This window comes from Pseudopipra pipra, chromosome 12 (genome assembly GCF_036250125.1).
Source record: "Pseudopipra pipra isolate bDixPip1 chromosome 12, bDixPip1.hap1, whole genome shotgun sequence".
Lineage (NCBI taxonomy): Eukaryota > Metazoa > Chordata > Aves > Passeriformes > Pipridae > Pseudopipra > Pseudopipra pipra.
In genome coordinates this window covers 13,909,781-13,928,656 of record NC_087560.1, presented here as the reverse complement: position 1 = coordinate 13,928,656, position 18,876 = coordinate 13,909,781, and the positions used below count along the sequence as shown (strand labels likewise).

Below are 18,876 nucleotides of genomic sequence, written 5' to 3'. Positions count from 1 at the left end.
TAGCCAGTGCTGAATGCGAGTTTAAACACGGTCAGCAAACAAAAAAAAGCTTCCATCAAACTTTTCAACTTATCTGAAAACAAGTTGTGTCCTCACCATGCCCCACTCTCTGGGAATGGCAGATATGATCTTCTCCTGATTCTCACTGGCTACACTAGCCATCTCCTCCATTGCAGTGGCAGTGCCACAGCATAAGGCTGGCTGCATCCCTGCATGCCAGTGACTGGAGACATCTCATAGCAATTTTCAACGGATTTTGGAGACTTACAGAATGAATGAAGCAACCTGGAGCTGTTTCTCCTACTCGCATGGAGCTGTGCCTGGTGTCTCAGCCTTGCCCAAAGAAGGGGAGATGCTGGTTTCCTGCTGGCAGAAGGGAGTGGGTTTGATTTGCCCAGAGAGAGAATGGGGAAAGGAACTAAACGTTCCTGCCATGAGGTGATGTAAGGAGCTATATGGACTTGCTCAGGAAGAAGAAAGACTGACCAGGAAGTGTTAATGTGAAACTGAGAAAGGGGTGAGAGCTCCCTGCTGTCAGTAGGACTGTTTGGCAAGGGACTGTTTGTTCCCCCTAGATGCACATACTGTGTTTAAACATGATTCTAAAAATAAAGCCTGCCACTGACATTGTTTTTCCTTACTTCATTTAACAATCTAGTTGCTTTATTACCTGTAATTCTGAATCACGTTGAATCAAGCAGTGTAATTTGCAAGCAGGGACAGTGGCCTTCCCCCCCTCATCTCTGCTCCACTGAGCCTGTTTTAATCCCACGGTTTTCAGCATTCCTAATGAGCCATTAACAAGCTGACAATTACTTATGCAAATGAGGGGGCAGACATGGAGGGGTGGCTGTAGCTAGAGGTAAATTCTGCTGTCTCAAAACGGTCTGAGATAAATCACTATTGCTCTAAGAGTTGCCTGTGCCCAAGAGTCTTCTCAGTTATATTATCTACTGCCTAAAATTGCCAGAGGTAATGCAGAGGATGGTTAAGAAAAGGGAAACAGAGGAGTAATCACACCTACATTTTTAATTATATTTGCCAATAATCTGTTTGGTGTACACCTTACCACAACTCACCCTTCGCCTTTTCTTCCCAGAACTCAAAGCAGCTGCACCCACTGCTTGGGAACAGCTGCACAACCAGCCTGCAGGGGAATGGCCAGTTTCATGTGTTCATCTACGTAAAAACTCCAGAAGCCATATGATCTTCAACACCAGGACATAAACTGTGAAAAACCCCATCCATGCCTCATTCAGCTGGGGGGATGTGGGAGCAGAGCAGCTGTAGTTTGCAAAGCATCTCGCAAAGAGGTCAGCAAGGCCACCACCAGCTCCTAGTAGGTCCTAAGCCCTTGTCTTAAAGGTTGCTGCTAGAGCCTTCCTAGCTGAAGAAGAGGTGACCAGCCCCCTGATCCCCTGGATCCACTGAAAGATTCTTGTGGCCCAGAACAACAAGACCCCACAGGAGGATATCAGACAGAGGAAGAAAGTTGTAGCCCTGGGGAAGGATCCTCTGGTGGGTTTGCCCAGTTGGCACTGGGAAGGTGTGCAGGGGGTGCATGCAGATGGTGGCCTTTGTGGTCTCCTGCATCACAGCCACAACATGGGCACACATCTGGGCTGATCAAAAGCTGCCTTTCTCCTGGTCACTGCCAAGATAACGGCAGAGGCTGGGAATGCCATTAAATCTATTCAAACTGCAGCCTTCAAGCAGTTTGTCAGGCACCTTATAAATTTACCAATTTGTCTCCACCAGGCTGGAGACCCTTGCACCACAGCACACTTTTTTAGGACAGGCCTGCTCAGAGAGGTGCAATATCCATGAGACAGCACAGCTCTTGGCTGGTTCCAGATTCAAAGGCAGTCTGAAGTGTGCAAAGACTGCTTGTGCCAACAGAAACTGTCCATGACTGATCTGCATTATCATTTTGCTGGTATTACTACAAGAAATGCTTAATAGCTCAAAAGCTAATCAGATAGAAGCTAAGTTAAACCATCATGTGCAAGAAATGTGTCCATTAGGATCCTGTTCTTTTGGAGATGCAGGGAATGAAAATCAACTCAGTTTCTGGCTTTGGAAAATAAGGAAAAGATTTGCCCAACAAATCTTAACCTAGTGATATAAAGGCAAAGTCTCAAAATGGCCTGAGAAATGCAGCTTAGGAAATAGAAGCAATAACTTGCATGTGTGATGACTCCATGCTAAAATGCTTTCAGATGGGTATCTCATAATCTCCCTTTCCATCATGTCTCTCTCTCTGTCCTGCCAGTGACTCCCCTCTGGGTAACCAACAACGCTCCATCTTCAACTGCAGCCAGAGCCATTCCTGACTGAGGACTACACAAGATTTAGATAAGGTTCCATTACTTAACTGCTGGATATTGGATAATCAGTTCAACTCCCTTGGCATTAATCATAATAATATTCAAAATTCATTAGGCTAGATTGTTTGGAAATCTATTTCTTGTTAATGTCAAATTCACTGAGCATCGGCCTGGCAGCATACAGACAGAAAACTAATACAAGGCAGGGTATGGATCTCCGTATGGAACAGTTCTTTGCTTTATGTGTAGCTGGACAGTGATGTGGCAGCTCCTGCCTGGTTTGTCATTTGTGAATCTTGTTAAGAGCAGTGGAACACCCTGAGCACACCATGCTGCCTGTTTGTTGATCAAGGGAAGCTACAGAAATATATAGCTGGATATATAGTATGTAGTTAATCATATTTACAACATTTACTGTGGAGTTTTTAAGGGGGAATATTATGTGTTCTGATTTACACCCACAAATCTTAATAGCTTTTGTATCTAAAACCTGGATAAGCAACCCAGAGAATTCTATGTGCAATCACAGTACGGAGGTACAAAAATTGACAGTATAATGAAAATTAAAATCTGTTCTTTGCTTTCCTGAAAACTTACAGCACTTTAGATTAAAGGATGGGGCCTTAGCGTTTTACCAAGATGAAAATCTTTCAGGAATAAAATAACTGGATCATTCCTTCTAGCCAGTTTCATGTAGACCAGTTGAGGATTCTTCCAAACAGTGCACTTCCTAATGGTCTGTTTGGCCTGTTTAAGCATTTTGGATGTTGATGCTTTCCTTCAGAGTTTTCACCCTCTAGTTGAACAGTGGTTTCTGAGCAGGGAAACATCACTGAAATACAGACCAACATCAGAAGACACATGGGCTTTCTCTCCTAATGAAGGCAGTGCAGGCACAGATGGCATCTCAGAGAAACACACTGCAAGCCATGTTAAAATAAAGAGCTCATCATTGGAGGCTGCAGTGTCACACCTACTAATGATGTGATTAAACTCATCAGTGTCGGTGGGAAAGCTGTGCCAGCTCTGGCACTGCTGAATGTAGAGCTGCATTTCATGGCAGAGGCAAATCCCAATCTGCACAACCCCCACCCCCATGAGTCAGACCACTGTAGAGACACATTGGAGATAACGATGTTCAAGGCTGAACTTCCTCAGACCTAAATTTGGGGAGTTTGCCATTGATATGTTCTTCACAGGACTGACTCGAGCATCCCTGTCCAAAGCTGGTGTAGCAAGGAGAGGAGAGGTCGCAGATGGTGACAGCAGCCCAAGAAGGCCAGGCACAGGAGAAGACAGTGACAGCACCCATCTGATCACTGCTGTCATGGGGGAGCAGCAGCAGCACTGGGAACGGGAAGAACTAAAACCAGTAATAGCCAAAATGGTGGCACGTGCAGATGGTGAGGGTGGGTTTTGGCTGCAGGATTCTGCTGGAAAACAAGCTAAATTTGAATTTTTGAAGGAATCAAGCTCTGCATCCTCTTCTTCTCTATTTTTCCAGCTGAGACTTTCTGTGCATTGAAGTTCCCTCCATTCTTTATCAAGTTTCCCGGATGCCCTTGAGTAGGACAGAGCTGCTGCAGTCCCACGCATTTTAACCACTGTGTTAAAATTCTTCCTCCCTACTTTATTTAGCCAGAAGCATAAATAAATAAGCAAACCCACAAACACAGGAATCTGTTTCCCAGATGCCATTAGAGCCCTCGAGCACTAAGTGGCCATCACAGATATCACTAGTTGCCTTCTGCTCCCCTTCCTGCAGCCATCCAGACACTCTATCCCAGTGAGCCCCGCTGGGACCACTGCACAAATCCAGCACCCACTAGGACCCATCTGACTAGTTTTGCCCTAATACAGGACTGCTTCTACATGGTCAGCTCTCCACACCAGGCAAGTTTTCCTAGAGGAGTCTCTAGCCACCAGCTCTCCATTAGGGTTAGCCACAAGCGGAAGGACGGAAGGAGAAAGTGAGTCTAAAAACCCGCTAATGTTCTGCAGTGTCGGATAGGATGAATGACCCCTGCAGACACATGCTGAGCAGACAGGACAGTCCTCAATTATGTCATTGCTGGAGCATTTACTTCAAGGATAAACGTGACTACAAATGCTGGGCTTAAAGCCTTGGCTGCTTTTGCTGCCTTTGGATAAGCCGCTCTAGTCCAGGAGCGTTAGGTATGTGTGTGCAGCATGCACCAGCAATGACACGCATGTCTGCCTATGGAAACACTTTACAGCCCAAAGAGTAGAGCTGAAAAAAAACCCCCTATTAAATTTCATTCTTCCCTCTTTCCTTTGTGAGAGCAGGTCCTAAAGGATTTGCTAAGGTATTGATGGGTGCCAATCCATATATCCCAGTGAACAACCCACAGCCTCCCTCAGGAAATCACAAGCAAATCTTGCCTACACGATGGAAATTTCTTGCTTGCCACACTGATTTTCCCCACTCTCATCCTCACTGCATTATCCCTGTGCTAACTTTTATATACTTCTCTCAACATTTTCTAACCTTCAAGCTCACTACTTTGTAAATATTTGCAATCAGGTAGCACATCTCCCCACTCTGGTCATTCTTTAGACAAAGTATTTACATACAGTTCTTTCTGTCCTCAGTAATCAATGGCTTTACACTGTCTTTGTTTCTGCCACACCTCTACAGAGGTTGTGGGGCTGAGTCGGGTATATGTGACTGTGTCAAAAAAGAGTATTTAAAATAATGATTGCTGTAGAGGCACACGCTTCACTCTTTGGCTTGGGTCCTTTACCTGGAGGGCTTTAGAACATCATTTGTTTCACTGGCACACTGAAAACCACATTTTCTAGGGAGCTGCCACCCCACAAGAGACCAACCAACCTCTGCTTGGTTCGAAGAGGACATGGTTTATAAAGACAAAATGCAACGTGGCCTGGGGCAGGCACAATCTCACTTTACAGTACTACTTGCTGTATATTGATCAGAACGGGCTCGGTGCTTTATTAGCCACACGAGAGGTGCAATGAGCTGCCACTGGAATTTGTGCTTGATAATCAAAGGCATCTGTCATTCTTCCAAACGCTCTGTGAGTAGGTGTTTGATTTGGGTGCATGTGAGAAATGGAGGAAAGCAATCTGGAGCAAGAGGAAGCAGGCACGGGGAGGGTGTCCTGTTGCCCACCCATTGTCCTGACCCACAGGGCATCCCCTCTGCATCATCCTCCATGGCTCCCTGGATACCACCCCACAGGGCAAGGTCTGTGGCTCAGCAGAGCCCTCCACCATTGGCAAAGCTGATCCTGCTGAAACTCGAAGAGCAGCAGGTGCTGCTGCTGTTCAGCCACTTGGCACAGAGAGCTCCCTCACAGCCCTCTTTTCTGTTTTGGCTTTCCTGCATTTCCTAGACAAACTGCTCTGGTTTTTTTCCCCTCCCTCTCTCTGACAGGTACACGTGGCCTTGCTGCCCTCTAATTGCACCTCCCCCAGCTGGAATTTTAAACTATTTAACAGCTTTAAATGTACCTAATGAGGCTTCAGCCTGCACTTTGCTGCCATCCCTCTGCTTCTCTGACACAGGGAAGAAGAGTGGTTCGGAAACCTATCGCGGACTTCCCTGCTTGGAGGTCTAATTACACGGTAACTGGTGACCTCGTAAGCACAGGGTAATCTGCTGTGTAATACAGGGGTAAATGATCCCAGTACTCCTGTCTTTTCCACTGAAGCCTTCCGCAGAGATGGATATACAGCCGGTTAAATGGTCATTAATCCTTGAACCATTTGACACTTGCCAAGGGCGGTGAGAAATAACCAGCACTGCCACTGGGGCAGTGGCTATGGGCCACTTTCTTAGAGCTGGATGCAGCTGTCTCTGCCTGTCCTGTGTTAGGAATCGGTTATGTGGAGGGACACATCCAGAGTCATCCACAGGAGGGTCGCACCAGAGGCACGTGTGTACCTGAGGGGAACAGGCCCCTGTGCTGTCTGTGCAAGCAGGATAGGGCCAGAGGTTCCAAGCAGCTCTTCCATGACTGGGATGAGCCGTCTGAAGCGCTTCCTTACTCTCACTGCAAGAGACGTGCGTGGGAGCAGCACCAATGAACGTTTTCCTCTGAAACCATCCCAACCAGCCAGGCACAGCCCCAGGCATTCACCCTGCAAAACTCCAGGAAAATCAGCCAAGAGATCCATTTTCTCCCTCCCCACTATGAGATGCATTTCATTCCCTCCCACACTAACAGCCTGTTGCCCTAGGGCTGGGGGCTGCCTGTCTGACCCCTGGTACCTTTGTGGCAATGGAATATATTTGCATACATTTTAGACACACTGACATCATTCCCTCTGAAGACCTTCAGTTTTTTATAGTAAGCACAGTAATGATTTTCAGATTATAGGCTAATAAAATATTTTAATTTGTTAGGCACATTAAGGTGGGCACTGTATCATTCTCATGACATTTAAATAGTGCTTTAAAACAAAAAAAAAAAAAAAAGGAGAGGGGGGTGGGTTTGCATGCGTTTCTTTCCTAAACAGGAGCACTGAAATAGAAAGTCAAAATCCCACACGCGGGTACCAAGATCAGCTCTGACACCTCCCCTCTGTGCCTGTTTCACTTGAACACCTGCCAAGTTAAATAAGCAAACATGGGATTGCAGCATCCTAGTTCCAAACTTGGGTTTGGCAAATGAGGCCTCCTCCTTAGTCACTCTGGCCATGCTGTGCAGCAGTAGCCCCGGCTCCATGTGCCATTGGGTCACTACTAGGCTGGGTCACATCTAATGGGTAACACTGAGGTTTTGTGCCTCAGCCTACACTCACCAGTTTCTCCCCTCTGCCCATTTACTGTGCACTCTGATTAACTAACTGGACAAGTCATGGCTCTAGAGCATCCCATCATTTCCATGAGATGCACTGTACACTGTGTGCCACAGGGCAGACTGCTGCACCAGCAATTGCATGGTTTGGAGTGAATCAGACTGCACTGGATAAAGCCAGGGGCATTTTGGAGGGGAGAAGTTGTCCTTGCAGCTCCATGGGTTTGTAAGGCTGATAGCACTGGAATTTCTTTCCTAATCTGTAAAATGGGGCAGTGCAATTCTACCCTTGGAAGTGTTCAAGACCAGGCTGGATGAGGCTTTGAGCAACCTGGTCTAGTGGAAGGTGTCCCTGCCCACAGCAGGAGGGTTGGACTGGACAGTCTTTAATGTCCCTTCCAAGCCAAACCATTCTATGGTCCTATGAACTCACTGACTTCTCAAGAATGTTGTGCAGGTAATGGCTTGTACAGTGAAAATATAAATGGTATGGAAAAGCCTGCCAGCAAAAGAAGAAATAGTCAAATGTTTAGCTTAGTTATAAACATTTAGTTAGTTATACCTGGCAAAAAAAAAATAGAGGGTTACACAATTATTATGATGGCGAAGAACAGCAAAGAAGTTCCCTTGTTCTGTGAGTACTTTTGCCTTGTACCTCACCTGGATCAGACAAGCTTAACAGCAGGCTATTACGTGAAGTCTGTACTACAAGGCTGAGGCAAGTGTGAGCTCAGGCCTCCTCATTATCATTACCTGACCTTGCACGTTCTCTTTTGCAACCTCAGCATTTTTGTTTTGTGGATAGAATTTCTGGGTGGTTATTTTAAGAAAACTGTGTTAAATTTCTTGCTTCTGTGCCAGGTACCTGCTGTTTAACAAACGGGCCATGACTAAGCACAGACTGAAAATCAGAAGCATCTCCAATTTAAAGCAATGAGATTCTGGGACTGTCTTCCCTTAGGAGCACATTTAATAGTGATGCTTGATTATGAAAAGGATAAATCTGATGTGATTGATGCAACAGGGGATTAGATTTGATGATCCAGGGAATCCCTTCCAGATCTCTTTACTCCTAATGAAATTATTTTTAAGGGATTTTTTAAGGTTGTGGGGAGGATGCAGTGCTCTACTGATGGCAAACAGTGTTGAGGTGTGTAGATACCTACTGATGGTTAGTGGGTCTCCATCCCCAGATTTAACCACTTCCCATCAACAAGAAGGTGGAGCAGCTCTCCTTCCTTGTTCTACCCATCTTGAACATACCAAGAAGAGGTGGGTGCATGGATCCTGCCTGCTTCACTCTTTGAATTTTACAGCTACTAAGTGCTTCCAAAATTCACTCTGTGTAACTTCACCACAAATGTCTCAGTTCTCAGATTCCCTACATATTCCTAGGGTACTTACCTGTTTCCCAACACCATAATGACTGCATCCCTTGCAATCTTTTTTCATGTGAATCTCCTTGGTGAGGATGAGCAGGGATCACCTTTTAACAACGGGAAACTGAGGCACAGGAGAACTAACTGAATTTCCCATGGCAGCAGGACATCAGTAGCATGGAAGGGACCTGCAGCCCAGTCCAAGGCTGGGATTTCACTACTTGACTCTTCTTCATGCACCTAACTGGGCTCTCCCTTTCACAGCAGGAATAACAGAACACAAAGTGGTTTTCAGATCAGGCACTCACTGATTTGGGATTTCCATCCTCTGCCAAGCCATAGGGGCTGAGCTTGGGGTTTCTGAGGGCAAAACGCAAGGTTGTTTCAGAAGGGATGACCAGGCAAAGTGATTATATTCTTTTTTCCCCCCTGAGTAGTTTTAATTCTTTAATTCCTACTTACTAATAAGATAAAATGCTGTGATTTCTGCAGGATCAAATGGTGCAGGATAAGCTAAGGGATTTTATTAATTAACATGCTTTTAGAGCTGGGAAAAAAATAATAAGAAGAAGGCAACAGGGTGGTAGATAATAGCTATCAACACAGCCCCAGCATTACCTGCCATGATACTGTAGCCAAGAGGAGGCTGTCATATTCGTGCTGGGCACGGCACTTTGATAGCAAATAAAAGTAATAAATCAGAGAGTAAGGTTTTCTCTCTCCAAAGTATGGCTATTCACAAACATGTGCTACATTTCTCTAAGGCCTGATCCTTCCAGTAACACCATGTATAGCACTTCTATGCTCCTCTGGCTTCCCCAGGGATTGCTTGGAGCAGTGAGTGCTAAGCCCAGTGGCAAGTGGTTGCAAGATCAGATTCATAGTGTGCCAAGAATTTTGGATGAAAAGAGCTATAAAGAAGTCACATATTATTATGTCACATTGCAAAGGTCAACCCTAGTATTTGTTCTGTCATAAGGACATGATTCAAAGGCAAAAAAATAGTGTCAGGGCACAGGGGAAAATAATTTTTTAAAAACTGCCTTCAGGGCCAAGGATACAAAATTACATCAGTGCTTAGAACTAAATTCCCATCCACACCCCACAATTCAATTTTGGCTCAGAAAGGCATAAACGTAACAAAATCACCTTTCAGTGGCAAATCTCATCTGCTGACATATCCCCTGCAAAATCAGCAATATCTAAACTCACACTCCCACGTGATTCTGGCAACAGTCAAGGAAGTGCCAGAGACCTGCTCTTTCGATTTGCAAGATCCACTCAGCTGCTTAAAACTATGCAGGCATTTGCTGGAGCAGGAGGAGTGACCACGACACCAGGTGGTGGGGCAGCCAGTCCTGCATCAGTGGGCCAGGAGTATATATCTCCCCTTGCAATGCCACAGCGAGGTTTGGGTGATTGGACCCAGGTAATTTATCCCTGCCATGGCTACTTTATAAATATTTATGCCCATCTCTGTGGGCTTGCTGGCACAGGGAAGCTATTGAGAAAGAAAGTCTTAACTTATAAGGAGTCATAACTGCTCTGCAGCTTGGGTGGATTAGTTCGTTCCATTTCCAGAACGGGCTCAAGCAAAGGCACCCTAACTGTCTGGATCAACAGAGCACTGTGTTGTGTGCCAGCAGCAAAATCCCACAGGACAACCAAGCTTTATGTTTCCACCTCTCACAGGCTCCTGCAGCTCACCCTCCAGCTGGCTGGAGGAGGGTGCTGTGATGCTGTGACAGGCAGGGACATACCAGGCTGAGGATCCTACACAGAGGCTGCAGCACCACGGGATGCTGGCTTGGCTCTGTGGGAGGGAGGGCAGGATAGACAGAGGTGTTACCAGCCCTCAGCGGGCTCACACAGTTCACATGGCTCCCATCAGCCACAGCCTTGGCAAAACCAAACTCTGCTGCTCTGTCAGAGCTTCAAACTTGCACCAGTCCCTCGCTGTCTCCCCTCTGGGCAAGGGGTGGGAGCAGCAGTGGGCAGCGATAGTTGACATCCACTCAATTGGCGCTGCAGGCATCCAACTGGTCAGATACAGAGAAAGTGTCCACACTACCAGACAAAAGTGTCAGGCTGACAGTCCAGCTGCTCAAATGGTCTGGTTTTAGCCCATGACAATTTGACCATCCAAACAGCTGCTGAGGGGACAGTCCCAGTGAACAGTGCAAATGCCACGCTGCTTGGAGTCATGGGGTGGTTTAGCTGCACAGAGACAAAACATGCTGCACTTGCTGCCAGCGGAGCCCAAGGACAGCCTGCACTGTCCACTAGTGCAGGCACAGCCTGGACACTCACAGAGGAAGGTTGCGCTGAGGACTTCTCCATTCATCCCATACTATCTCACCATATAAAGAAGCCCCAAGAGCCGTTATAGTAGAAACGTGTGCAGTTCCCACCACAGACAAGAGCCCCTTCGCTGCCAAAACGCACTAGACCCGACCTAGTCCCAAAGCCACTCAACCCCACGTGTCATTTCATGCTCAAGCAGCACCAGTCCCCCGCTTCCAGCTGCCCCAGGGTTCAAGATGCACTCACTGTTGCAGCTGCCGGCGGTGCCAGTCTCTGTCGCTGCCACGCTGCGCTGAACTGGCCCTTCGGACGCGGCCCTTCCTGACAGTGAATGGGTGAAAACAAGGGAAGGAGACAAACAAAAGAGAAGGGAAGGGTGAGAGAGGGAGGGAGGGATGGGGGGGGATGAAGCAAGGGGACAAGAAGGGAAAGGGTATGTCTTTAACTGAACCATAAGTCTTTCACTGGCTGCAACATCCCAACACTATGCAGCCCTTGCTGTGAGGGCAAGGGGCAGGTGAGACCCTCTGGCCCCAGTCACCACCACCTTGCACCCCACACGATCACCTGCACCAGTGCAGAGGGAGGGCAAGCTGGGCAACAGTCAAGGGAGACTCAGCCTCCTGAAACTTCTCCTTGGTCTGAGAAGCCACCTAGAAAGCTCATATAGAATGTCATCCCTTGGGGGACCCAGAATTCCTCTCCAGACAAGAGAAGTTTTAGGATGCTTGAGCAGTTCCTTCATATCTGGTACTTAAGCATCCTGCTCCTTGACCATTGCCAGCCCTCCTGGGCACAGGGCAGGGACTCATCTGCCTCTGCCAGCAGAACAAGACCCAGCCCTGATATCTTTACTCAAGCAAGTTCAGGCTAGCCAGAGTTAACAGTATTGTGGGCCAAATGTACCAGTGAAGCATCTCACACAGCACCCTACACTTGCCCAAAGTCTTTGTCCCACCAGCACTGTCAGAGGCTGGGGAAGAAAATACCTAAACCCACAGCTTCCAATCACCCACAAACCTGCCAGCACTCGCAAAACTGGAGCTTAGAAGGGGACAAGGGAAGCAAAATGCTGGAGCACGAAATACAGGACTACATTTTCCTCTGCATCAAAGGAGGAGAGATTTGGAGAATGGGAGAAAGGAAAAGGGACAGGGAGCAAATTGAGAGTGAAGGACTGGCATAAGCTCTGCTGACTTTCTAGTGAGCTTGTTTGTGTTCCCACTGGGGCAAAGACAAAATCCCAAGATGGAAGGGGAGTTGGTGAGCATGGTGATTTGGTGGTACACTTCTCACTGTATTACTGAGGAGCTCAGGCTGAGAGCTGCCTGGGGAATTCCTGAAATACGGCCTCAGAGTGTGTCCAGCTGGTCATTGCCCTGGGCACCTTCCCACCCTGCGCTAGCAGTGGAAACCAAGCTGCTAAATGTATCTGACAGCTCATTCTGCTTGGGGAATTGTCCCAAGAACAACTGACTCACCTCCCTTCCCAAAAAGCTGAGGTAGGAAATGGGTGGAGAAAAGGCTTAGAAAATTGGTTCATGCTGGTTGTTTAAATTGCTTTTGCATTACAGTGTTACAATTAGGGGAAGAGTAAAGAGAAATCTATGCATAAAGCTGTATCCTAAAGCCAGCTGGGGCAGAGGTATGGAAGTTGGAAAGAAGTAGAGCAAATGAAGTCATCCAGCAGTGGGAAAAAAACATCAATATAATATAGTGCAGAACAAAGCAAATTCTACCTCAAACACAGAGCTGAAAGGGAAACATCTTCCTCTGTCAGATCTATTACCATGCATTTATTCCAATAACAAATAACTAACCTGAAGAGTAACCCAAACCTGATTTATTCCTCCATCTAAGTAAATATGGACAGGCAGCCGAATTTGACTGTAAAAACCACTGATCTCATATGTTTTCTTTGTATATGTTTGAAAAAATAGGAATGAAGTTTCTGCCTTGCTGCCAGGGGATGCTGGCAAAGCATTTGAGCTATAGATATTGTATCTTGTCACTAATGACTGCAGGGAACTAAAAGGGATTTGAATTTTTTAATGCTTCACATTAATTGATAATTTGGTCTCAGAATCCACAGTGGAACACAGGATTTGCTATATTGGATCAGTCTAGTGGCCCATAAAACCTGGCGTCTTGCCTCAGTGATGCTCAGAAAAATTATCATCCCTTGTCTTTGCCTATAAGGTTGCTGACCATTCCTGTACGTCCACACAGCGGAAAGGGATGGAAGGTCTCTCTGGCCTACACATCAAACCTCTTTAAAAACCTGAAACATGGGTTTGGCAGGGCTCTACTACATTTTAATTTTTTTTTAGGTTTGTTTTTTTTTTTTTTAGGAAATGAAGAAACTCTGAAACTACAATCATTTCCAACAGACACACTGCTGTTGTTCCACTTGGCCACCACAAATAAAGAGAAGGTGGACTTGTGTTTCAGAGGGCAAATGAGAACATGGCTGAGGCCAGAGGGGGGAGATGCCTCCTGCTGAGAAGAACAGTATTGATTAGGCAGCATAAAGATTTTCCTCACTAATTCCTTTAGCAATCTTATCATGTGTTGCCCACGTAATTGGATGGGGAAGAGAGAGGTGGAATCACTTAAGCGTGCAAAGCTCAACACACACTGAGAAAAGATTCCCATTTCGTGTGTGTGCGCAATTTTGTGCATCGTTGCCCCTTGATTGTACATTGAACATGCTCTCTTTGACAGCTGAGCCCTAAACAGCCTATATATTAAGGACAGCTGCTTGCAAATAGGGGCTTTCTCCATCCAGCTGGCAGGGAGAAGGAGCTTGCTGGGGTTGTGAGAGAGGTAAGACTATGAAATGAGGGTGGGGATCGGGAGGGGAAAGTACACAGAAACTCTGACCATGCAGGAATCAGGAGGAAAAAAGAAAAGCAGTGGTTTCTTTCCATGCAAGCATCTTAATTAAGGAGGTTGATGAAGATACTTGCATCTTAATTTTTCTAGGGAGGTCTTCAGTTTGTCTTGAAGCAAAGCGTAATTTATCCTTGCTCTCACTAAATTGGCTTATAACTGCTCTGCCTCCAGTTCTTTTGCTGATGATACTGAGGTTTGGGGATGCTCCCCACCTTTGCTGACCAGTATGTGATCCCTTGGCTGTACTCATGGTAAAGAAGAGCTGAAATCATGGTCCTGCAGGTGGGAAGGCAGGAGGAGGCCAGGGGCCAGCTGGGATGAAGTGAGGAAATGGGTTCAACAACCTAGACAAGATGGGAGGGGAGGATTTACATTTACACATCCCAGTCACCCTCAATTGTAAGTGGCAGTGCTCCTCCCAAAGCATGAACTGTTCATTTCTGTATGCTCAGAAGGACCTATACTCTTTCTGGTCCACCTATGCTGGAATAATGAAGCTTCCTGGCATATGGTTCTCTACCTTCTTCTGCTGTGGCTGTAGTTTAAATCAGGCCACCTTGGTAAAACCCAGGAACCATGAGCTTCTCTGATCTGACCTTACAAAATCCTTTTGTTTCTGGTGACACTTTTGGATGGATCTCCACCATGAGAGAGTCTTTCGTGGCTCAAAATGAGGCATTGTGTTCTTTTCCCCGTATGTCACAGCTTTCAGGCTAATGGGATGTTCCAAGTGGGGACAGCAGGAGGAAGCAAGCACACTGCATGCAGGCAGCCTCTAGCAAGTGTTTGGAATCATACTTGGATAAAAAAGTTAGAACAGGGGAAAAAACAGTCTTACAGTCAGGGGGAGGGAAAAGTTACTCAGGGATGGATGGGGATCACAAGTAGCTTCTCTTGCCTCCCTGGATCTGTTGGCTGCACCCAGGGAACACTGAAAATGGAAAAGAGTTCTGCCCTCCCTAGTTAAGTTTTATGGGAAGGAAATTGCTTTGAGGGAAAGGGCTCCTGAACTCCCTGCAGGAAATTTGCTGTCTCAAGTTTTTACAGCACAGGTGACAGGGTTCGGTAGTTTGGCTGCACTGAGAAACAACCCCAGCTTTCTGAACTGAACTGAATCTCTGACTTCTGGGGATGGTGTTACTAGCCCTCACGTGGCTACAGCATTTGACTGGTTACTCCCAGCACTCTTTCCAGCTCTCAGGAAAGCAGACATCAGCCTGGACAGCTTTTAAGAGCAGCCAAAGTCCAGTCAGCATGGGGAAGACTGGAAGAGTCATCTCCATCGAATCCGAACCTGCCACGTACATCACCAGGTGTTTTAGGAAATACTGAACAACAAAAAATTCCTCCCTGTTTGGCTGCATCTATGATCTCTGCAAATGGAAGGTTAAAAAACCATCAGGAAGCTAAACTGAAAGGCTCTGAGCTCCCAGGCCTCTGGATCTCAGCCCAGTGGTTGGGAGAAATCAAAAGCCTCAATTCAAATGCCTGGGAGTGGGGCTGAGATTTGATTGAAAGATCCTGAGTTTGATTAGCTTTCAGTAAGTGTGTGAGGGTTTGGGTGGTCTGGGAGGAACATAGAGGGGTTAAGCATGGAGGTCAGTGTTTAGGTGAATATTGAGACTATATTAAACAAAAATCCTGAGCCAAATGACTTGCAATGACAGCAGTAACATACCCCGAGCAGGAGAAGAGGTGAGCGTGGAGGTCAAGTACCAGAGCAGGGAGTTTTTATTTCCCAAAAACAAACTGCTCTTTTGTGCCTGTGCTTCAAAGATGTCACCAGATTGTGAGAGCTCTTCACCTGCCACATCCCTCTCATTACTGGAATGAAATAAATGGCAACAGCATGAAAACAGCAACTCAAGCAGGAGAACAACAGGTAGACAGTGAGGAAAAGGGGAGGAGGAAAACAGGGTGCGGATGCAGGTCTTGACAGGGTGGAGAATTAGGGCAATTACCGTTTCTGAGAAAATGCCAGGAATACAGCACACCCTAATTTCCCCAATTAATTCTTCTGCACTTGAGCTGCTTTGTGTGAAGGGCTCTTAATGTTTCAAACAGGAGGGGAAAAAAAAAAAAGACTCAACATTTGTTTTTCCCTTAGTGTAGAAATAGGGAAGTGTTGAGGGAAAACGTCTGGCTAAAACACAAGATGATGCTGTTACATCTTCCTTTCAGGAGATAAGAAGCTGTGCTGTGAATCCAATTTGCAGGGGTTTTTATAGGAGCCACAGAGATATCAAAGACCGGCACGTTCAATATCACACTGACTTTTCCTGCAAGCAGAACACACCAGGACAGGCACAGAGACACTTAACCCACGTACCCACACTGAGCGGTTCCCTCCCCTCCCCTCTTTTCAACCCTACTGCACGTTGGGGGGAATTTGGTTCCTCTGCCCCCAGACCCACAGTCAGGGCAGTTTTGAGGCACCATGGCACGAGCCATCCACACCTCATGGTGCATACAGGTGTCATCTAGGGGGAATGAGAACAGTGGGGCAGTGAGAATGAGGAAAGAAATAACAAATCAGGGATGATGGGATACATGGGATAAAAAGATGCCAAGAGGGGGATATAATACTTTCAGACATGGGCTCTTGCACCCAGAAGACTATGGCTCTGCCTGGCTGGCACAGTTGTATCAGTACTAGAGGTCACATCTTCAGGTCACTATCAGACGTTTTGCCCTTATTCATGTAGGTATGACAAAGTGAGACATGTTTTCAGACTCCATCTTAAGACAGGAGAAAATTAAAGCACTTTTCACTTCTAAAACTTTTCCTTAATGACATACATATTTACAGATACGAACCCTTCCCGAAACCCAACTAGAAAGGATGGAGACAGAGCAGCACATCACATTTTTCACCTCAGAGAAGGGGTAGGAGGAGACAAAAGGCAATGCACATATGCTTAGCACCTGCACAGCACTGAGGTGCTGGAAATGGTGCTGCTGTTGGAAGCTCAACGTGACACAAAACATTGTACCTTCTACACGAGATCCCACTCAACAGCCAGCATGGCCAGGGACTAGGCTTGCTCTCCCTCACCCATCAGCACTAAATCTGAGCCTGAGGACACTGTCTGGATGCAGGGAGCTTGGCCAGCTCTCTGTCCAGAGCTGACTTACTGCCGGCAGATGCCGGGTCTGCCATAAAACTCGAGAGTGGCAGCTTTTTTTCCTCCCAGAGTGAGGCAGTACCATATCCCAGACAGAAATTTAGAGGGAGTTTTGCTCCTCTCTGCCTGTTGGCATTCCTCTTAGCAGGTGATGCTGCAGAGCCCTGGCACACTCATCACAGGGCTCCATTCTGAGCAGCAGTTTCCCTCTGCTAGGATCCACCTCCCATGCTGTAAACACTCTGCATGAGACGGACAGCAAAACAACAAAGAAAGCATCAGAGACATGAAAGTGGGTGTTGTACAGCTGATGGATCCACATGGGCACTAATGGGCTCCAAAGGAGCATGACCCAGGTAGCTGCTAAACCTCAGTGATCTACTGCTCACATGCAAACTTCACTGGAAAAATAACTAGCTGTACCCACGAGAAAGAAAGCAATCTTGAACTCCAGTGGAAAACAACTAGAGAGATGGTCTAGATGGGAGATGGTCATCAGAAAGCAACCTTACAATGGGTACTGAAAATTATCAAGAATATGGGGTTTTTACTGGCCATTTTAAAGAAAGATAAGAAAGAAAATGTTTACACAGTAAACCTTCATGCTTCAGAGGAGGAGGGATCCCAGACTTTTTAAAGAACACTGACCTAAGGCCAAAGTCATAGCAAAAATGTTGGTTTGGTTCTGATGGTCTAAGGGTGTGAGCACCAAGGTTCATAGGGAGAGATATTAATCTTTTATTAAACCAACCAACACAACTGAAAATAATAATAAAAAAAGAGCTCAGAGAGGCTTTGTGTACCTAAAATTCATTCTTTTTCCTCCTTCCAACAATATCATGTGTTCTATTAAAAGATATTACTTCCTCCTGAAAACCTTGTCTGTCCCAAATCCAAACAATGTTCCAGAGTAGTGAGGACAGAGAAACAGGGAGCATTTTTGTTATTATGTTTATCTATCTCTGTGTTGCTAGAAATACAAAAACACTTTCAGAGCCCTTTGCAAGTCCTTCACGTGTCTTTTTTTGACAAGCAGGTGTCCTCTGTGTGATGAACTGTGACCACAAGAACACCCAGCACAAACCTGTGGGAAAGGATGGAACTAAATCCCCAAGAGGTTTCCAGCCCACCCCAGGATTTGGGGCAGGATGCCAGAAGGGCAGAATAGAGGAAATATGGACAGAGGAATGTCTTAATGATGTTTAATGCCTACATAGATCCCTCCTCTATCTGACATGTATCTTCACTGATGATGTCCTACCCATGTTAGGACATTACCTTGGGAGTTCTTAAGGAGTCTTGATTACAATTTAAGACTGTGCCTGCCCTTTTCCTGGACAGTGACCATGATTTTGTTTTGGAATTGAATTATGCATTTTGGGGGACAAATGAAAATTATTTGTATTTTACTGGAGTTTGGGGGGGTTCAGAGCCACAGAAGGGCTCTTGGAGCAACCAAACCCCTATCTGCAGGGTGAAAGAGAAGCTGGGAATTCTAATCTCAGCCCTGAAGATGCCTCCAGCTCTGACACTCCTCCCCCAGACACAACAAAAGCCCCCAGCTCCCTGGACAGCACCGGGCAGGCACCATGTGCCTGACTGGCTGCAATCTCCATGCCACACTCAGCTTGGGTGAGGCACAGTGTCCCTGACCTGCAGCGTCCCACCACCTGCTGTCACAGTCCTGAGTCATACCTAAAAAAAGTCGCCTACTCACACAGTTTTTTAAAGAAAACAACAAGGAAAACGAAATCCGCCCAAATCTTTTCTCTGCAGTATGGATATTTTCCATCCTGCCTTCCCACAGAGACCCACACCAAAGATTGCACAGCACGTTACACAACACAGCACAGAAACGCTTCTTCAGCATCCCCGCCTTTTCTCTTCACACAGAAGCTGGGCTACTTCTCTCTGTCTCCCCAGTTCCTCCACTTTTCTCCGCTTTCTAATCAGATGCTGATCCACCTCTCCCCACCACTTCCACCTCCACAACCATCTTCTCTCCATCCTGTCTTGTTGAAAGGAGGTTTAAAGGAAACAGCTGACGGGATCCCTCTGTGAT

At 46.4% G+C, this 18,876-nt stretch overlaps 1 protein-coding gene across 2 annotated transcripts in view; it reads right to left on the bottom strand.

Moving 5' to 3' along the window:
• Positions 1 to 18,876, bottom strand: part of NTRK3 (neurotrophic receptor tyrosine kinase 3) — a 222,978-nt gene that overhangs the window by 23,077 nt on the left and 181,025 nt on the right. The window contains exon 17 of one of the 2 annotated variants that reach the window (XM_064669020.1): positions 11,041 to 11,115. The exons of the other annotated variant lie outside the window; for it this stretch is intronic. Coding sequence (XP_064525090.1) covers positions 11,041 to 11,115 — 75 coding nt within the window. The remainder of the gene's footprint in view (positions 1 to 11,040; positions 11,116 to 18,876) is intronic. 2 annotated transcript variants of the gene reach the window in all.